General features: G+C 38.6%; 1 protein-coding gene across 1 annotated transcript; it reads right to left on the bottom strand.

The window, feature by feature from the left end:
- Positions 1 to 4319: 4319 nt before the first annotated feature.
- LOC147411059 (chlorophyll a-b binding protein 2, chloroplastic-like) lies at positions 4320 to 5324 on the bottom strand. The gene has a single exon (XM_086444118.1). It carries the CDS (start codon positions 5218 to 5220, stop codon positions 4420 to 4422), a length of 801 nt encoding a protein of 266 aa, XP_086300244.1. The 5' UTR covers positions 5221 to 5324; the 3' UTR covers positions 4320 to 4419.
- Positions 5325 to 5549: the final 225 nt, after the last annotated feature.

Below are 5549 nucleotides of genomic sequence, written 5' to 3'. Positions count from 1 at the left end.
AGTTATATTTGTTTTGTTTAAAATACTAGGACTCAATGTGTGCCCGAGCAAGCAAGCAAGAAGAAAAGAAGAAACAAGATACAAGGTGGGTCATGTACGCAGGCAACCCCCCATCTCTCTTCTACATCCTCTCATCCTCCCTCTTCTATCACCCCTCTCCCCTTCCTTTTATTTTTTAGGATGAATGGACCCCAAGGCTAAAGGTCTATAAGGGTCTTTCCATCAATGGACTGACCCTATGATCAAGCCGAAAATGAACCCTTATCTAGGTACAATGACAACACGTTGGCACATCAGTTTTTTCGTATTTTTTAATCAAATGACCGAGTTGAGTTGAGGTTACCACTATTTAGTGGGGAGAAAAGGGTGCCTAACACCTTCCCTTTCCCAACCGAGCCGCTTACCCCGGATCTTAAGGTTTGATCCGTACCTTATCCACGTGAGTCACTAAAATGCCAAAATGTCACTTTTTCAAAAATGCCCACATCGGGTGACCATTCACACCCACTTACAATATGAATGATGGCGACTCCAAATCATAGTAGATGTGGCCGTCGTAATGACGAAATCACGTGTCTACAGTATGTATGCTTACCTATACTAACTCACAACACGAGCACATTTTTAACCCAATCTTCTGTGTTGCCATACTACTGCCACTAATACCATCTTTCTACACAAAGCTGGCTCTCAACATAGATCCAAGTATTGACAAACCACCGTAGTCACCAATGACAGTACAAGCTCTCTAAATTCTTTTAACTAGACCGATCAAACTCTCCGTGGTCATCTTTTCGAAATCCTAACCCTAGTTTTTGCCTTGTAAATCCTTGAATCCGCTCGAGATCAAAGTTTGGAGAGAGATGAAAGTTTCCTTTACAATTGGAAGGTTCGTTTTTCTTCTTCTTTGCAACCCTACAAATTCGCCACTTCCTCTCTCTCTCTTTCCATTCTTATTGAACACAACACACACGCAACGCACGTGCTCACATTCTTCTTTTTTTCATATATTTTTTCTTTGAAAATAAAGCCTTGCCCCCTTTATTTGAAGTTGTTGATAGTTTTTATTGGGTGAGAGTCCCTAGTCCTTATGTGAACTCTCTCTTAGATTTCTCTATTTTTTTATATGGTGTATTGGAGTTTTTTTTTTTTGTAAATCTTTGTGTGCTCAAACGTTGGCTGCCACTACTTCTCACACAACTCCCGATCTACGAATCATTGAATTTCAAACTCGCCTCCAATCCATGAGTTACTGAACTCCCATTCGCCCCCAATCTTCATGTGTACGTCGTGTCCTTTGTTTGATTCTCACGGACGGTGCCAATTGTAGAGGTTGATTTTGTGATAAATCAACCTTGATCACAATTTCACCATTAAATCTACAAAATAATAGAAAAAACATGAAAAGATAGAGGAGACAAGGATTTTTTATGTGGTTCGACAAATGTGTCTATATCCATGGGTTCAGGGAGCCGTTTCACAATAAATCTCACGGTTACATGACCTCCTCACTTCCCCTCCATTTTTTTCCTACCATGACCTCAAGGCCTTTAAATATAAAAACCCTAAAAAGAGCCCTAACCCTAGTTAAGTTACAATAGACCATATTATCCCATATCCAAATTAATAATTATATATTAAAAAAAATAACCCACTTAAATTGAGATTTTTCCTTAATAAGATAAAGTCATCTTCAAATGATGTCACGTGCCTACCTCGGGGTGCGTGTTGATAGTGCAGATGAACGATTCGGATGGGAGACGATTTTATCCCTCCACAAAATTAATTACTAAAATGGATTTACACCCATTCTTAAAATAAGTTTTTTTTATATTTAATAATACCCTAAATAGCCCTTCACTAATCCCTAGGATTATGTAGCAATTTTGATTCTAGTGCTTTTCCAGGGCTTTCATGTAGCACATATCACTTATCATCCCTTCTAACACTTAACATGTGCCCTAAGGGCACATATTAAGATGTATTAAATACAACCTTGGAAATAAGCACTTGACAATATTTTTTATAGATTTTTTTTTCTGAGGGCAGTTTAGGTAGGAAAATAAAATTTGAAAGTGTATTTAATGCATCTTAACATGTGCCCTTAGGGCACATGTTAACAACACCCCCTAGCACTTGAACCCAAGACATGATGTTGACTCAAATATAATTTGACATGAAACTAACCATTACATCAAAAGCACTATGCACTTAAAAGTCTGTTTTCAGTCCAATGCAATTTTTTTGGGATAAGGCATTTAATTCTTGATGCATTGCCATTTGTAGCAGAAAATTAATGGAATAAAAATATGAGTGTTTGTAGTAAAACAAACGCCTCTTAGAAGTACCCACCAAGGGTTAGTTAAGATGGTAAGGGCGACTAGGTTTGCTCCTCAGGTCACACCTTTGAATCTCTATATGACTATCCACAATAAGTGACTATATTTAATTGTTGCACACGTGCAAGGTGGTTGGTAAGTGCGGCCTGCCAAAGCAAAAGAAAAAAAAAAAAAAAAAAACTCCTAAAAGCAAATTAAGTCCTTCAAAGGTGACATCATAAGTTGAAGATGGGTTTTTTTTTTTTTTTTTGATGTTGGTCTTGGTGGTGAAAATCAAGGCTTATGGGTTGAACTATGGTATTGCATGAGAATCTCTTTCACAAATCATTCAATCTAGGACATGTAAGTATTTCCTTGGATTTATTCCGGAGAAAGTACAAAAACATGTTTCCATGAAAAATTGATTTCAATTAAGTCCCAGCTTGGTTGAGAAACCCCACCATTGAGTTGGGGGGAATTTTTCTTCTCAGTTTATCTTGTAATTGGAAATTAATTTAATAACTTAGAAGCATTTTAAGAGTTATTTTAGTCATTAAATAAATTCATATTGGCATTATCATTTGAAATTAATGTTACTTCTAAGTTGTTAGATTTCCATTCCCGACAAATGTTAGAAGCGGTTCTAATTTGTTCTCTACTTCTGGTGTGTTTTGAGTGGACGTACCACAGAAGTAGAAAGCATTTCTCAATTCTTTTTCAAGTGATAATTGATTATGAGAAGTGCTTTCGACCATTAAAAGTGCTCTTCCGATGCATTCCAAAACAACTGCAATATATCCCATTTCAACTAATTTATTTTGCTTCTTCGTGTAATGGCTCAAGTGGAAAATCATTTTCACATAAGAATATTTTTTTGGAACTGAGGTATCCGGGCCTCTTAGACTCTCCTATTTATCCTTGGGACACTTGTAGTCCCCACCCCCACCCCCGGTAATTTTTGGAATAAATCCTCGAGGGTGACCCCTAAGTAGGACTTAAAATGGGTTGGATTTTATCTAAATGAGTGATCCAAATCCGATTTTAGCGGATTTGTTTTCTTCAAATATATCCGAATTAAAAAATGGTTTGGATATGAGTTGATGTCCTTAACCCGAGTCAGATTTGGATCCATCCCTATATCCACTTAGATCCGAATGATAAATTGTTCTGTAAGTTATATTTTTATATTTTTTAAGATATATTTATTCATGTAACAAGTACTGGGTGCAGTGGCCAAGGCCTCCCTCTTAAAACGGATTTGAGTTCAAGTCACCTTACCTTTTAAAGATTTTTGTTGTGTTTATTGAGATAACCTTAAACGATTCAAAATTTACCAACCCGAATCAATTAATTCGGTCGGATCAGATCCGGATACATGTTTAGTGAAAACAAAATGGTTCAAATATGATTTTTAGCTAGTAGGATCTGAATAAAAAAATTGGATATGGATGTAGATATACTGATATCCAGTGCAAACCCGGTCTGTTTCAAGTCCTACCCGTGAGAGAGCATCCAAACTCAAGACCGCTTCATGAGGCATGGCTTCGGCCATCTCACACCAACCTTAGGGATTTGGCCATTTTCATTGTTTCAATTTTTCTAAAACCTTGCTTTTTGAGATCAAAATACACACCAGAACAGATCTAAAATCAGGATTTACAATATGAATCTAATTTAGACAAACCTTATTGAAATTCCTGATTACTAGGTATGGGCTCAAATGAATCACAAGAGGAAGGATTGTTGATTGGATTCGTTGCATGGATATCAAGCACAATTAAACCAAAAGGAAACCTATTATGTTTACTAGCAAGATAGCTTGGACAATAATGTCCACTTTAACAATGATAGAAATATAAATGCACTTATTTTCTAAAACAAGCTAAGTAATACTTGGAGCAGAGAATCATTTTTCTAGACGAATTTTCATTGTTTTAGTTTTTCTGGAAGTATATGTTCTGGGGATTTGAGATCAAAATAAACTCCAGAACAGATCACCAATTAGTAAAGAAAATTCACACCTTTCCATTGATTTTCATAATTTACATAACCAACAACAATGTCAAGCATGACTTGAAGATTAAAACTATATGAAGGCTCTTCACTTTCCGGGAACGAAATTGGTGGCATAGGCCCAGGCATTGTTGTTAACTGGGTCCGCAAGGTGGTCGGCGAGATTCTCCAATGGTCCCTTACCTGTCACAATTGCTTGAACAAAGAAACCAAACATTGAAAACATAGCTAATCTCCCATTCTTGATCTCCTTCACCTTCAACTCGGCGAATGCCTCGGGGTCATCAGCCAACCCAAGTGGATCAAAACTGCCTCCGGGGTACAACGGGTCGATCACCTCACCAAGCGGCCCACCAGCAATACGGTAGCCCTCAACGGCCCCCATCAATATAACTTGTGTAGCCCAAATGGCTAGAATGCTTTGAGCATGAACCAAGCTTGGGTTACCCAAATAGTCCAACCCACCCTCACTAAAAATTTGTGCACCAGCCTTGAACCACACTGCCTCACCAAACTTCACCCCATTGCGCGAAAGCAGCTCGGGAAAGACGCATCCAAGTGCCCCTAGCATGGCCCATCTGCAATGGATGACCTCGAGCTCGCGGTTCTTGGCAAATGTCTCCGGGTCGGCAGATAACCCGGCCGTGTCCCACCCATAGTCGCCCGGGAATTCACCTGTTAGGTAGGATGGTGGCTCACCAGAGAAGGGGCCCAAGTACTTGACACGGTCCGCACCGTACCACGGGCTACCAGATGAGATGGGCTTGGGCCTGCCTACAGACTTTCTCATAGTGATCCTGCCTTCACCTAGAAGATCTGATGATGGGGAAAGGTTCACTGCCTTTCCTAGTAGAGAAGAAGAAGAAAGAGACATTGTAGAAGCAGCCATGGTTGTGGAAGGATTGTGAGAAGTAGAGAAAATGAATCAAACAGTATTTGGTATGCTAAAGAGGTGTGTTTGTGGCTATTGTTTTTGGGTTGTATTAATAGGGGTTGAGAGTAAAATGATCCTTATCTTTGAATATCTATATCTCTCTTCTCATTAGAGAATTGGATTGAAGCTTTGTGACCAATTGGCACTCTCTTATCCACCAATTCTATAGATATTTTTTTATGAGCTTTACCTATAAAATCCAAAGCTTAGATTTCACAGTTTGGGCTCTAACCAATGTGGGTGTTCCACATGTGTCTTTCAGATTACACCTATCAATTTCTCCT

Source organism: Akebia trifoliata, chromosome 1, assembly GCF_017979445.1.
Source record: "Akebia trifoliata isolate Shusen 1 chromosome 1, ASM1797944v1, whole genome shotgun sequence".
Lineage (NCBI taxonomy): Eukaryota > Viridiplantae > Streptophyta > Magnoliopsida > Ranunculales > Lardizabalaceae > Akebia > Akebia trifoliata.
The sequence above is the reverse complement of the archived record's forward strand: the minus strand, read 5'-3'. Positions and strand labels throughout refer to the sequence as shown.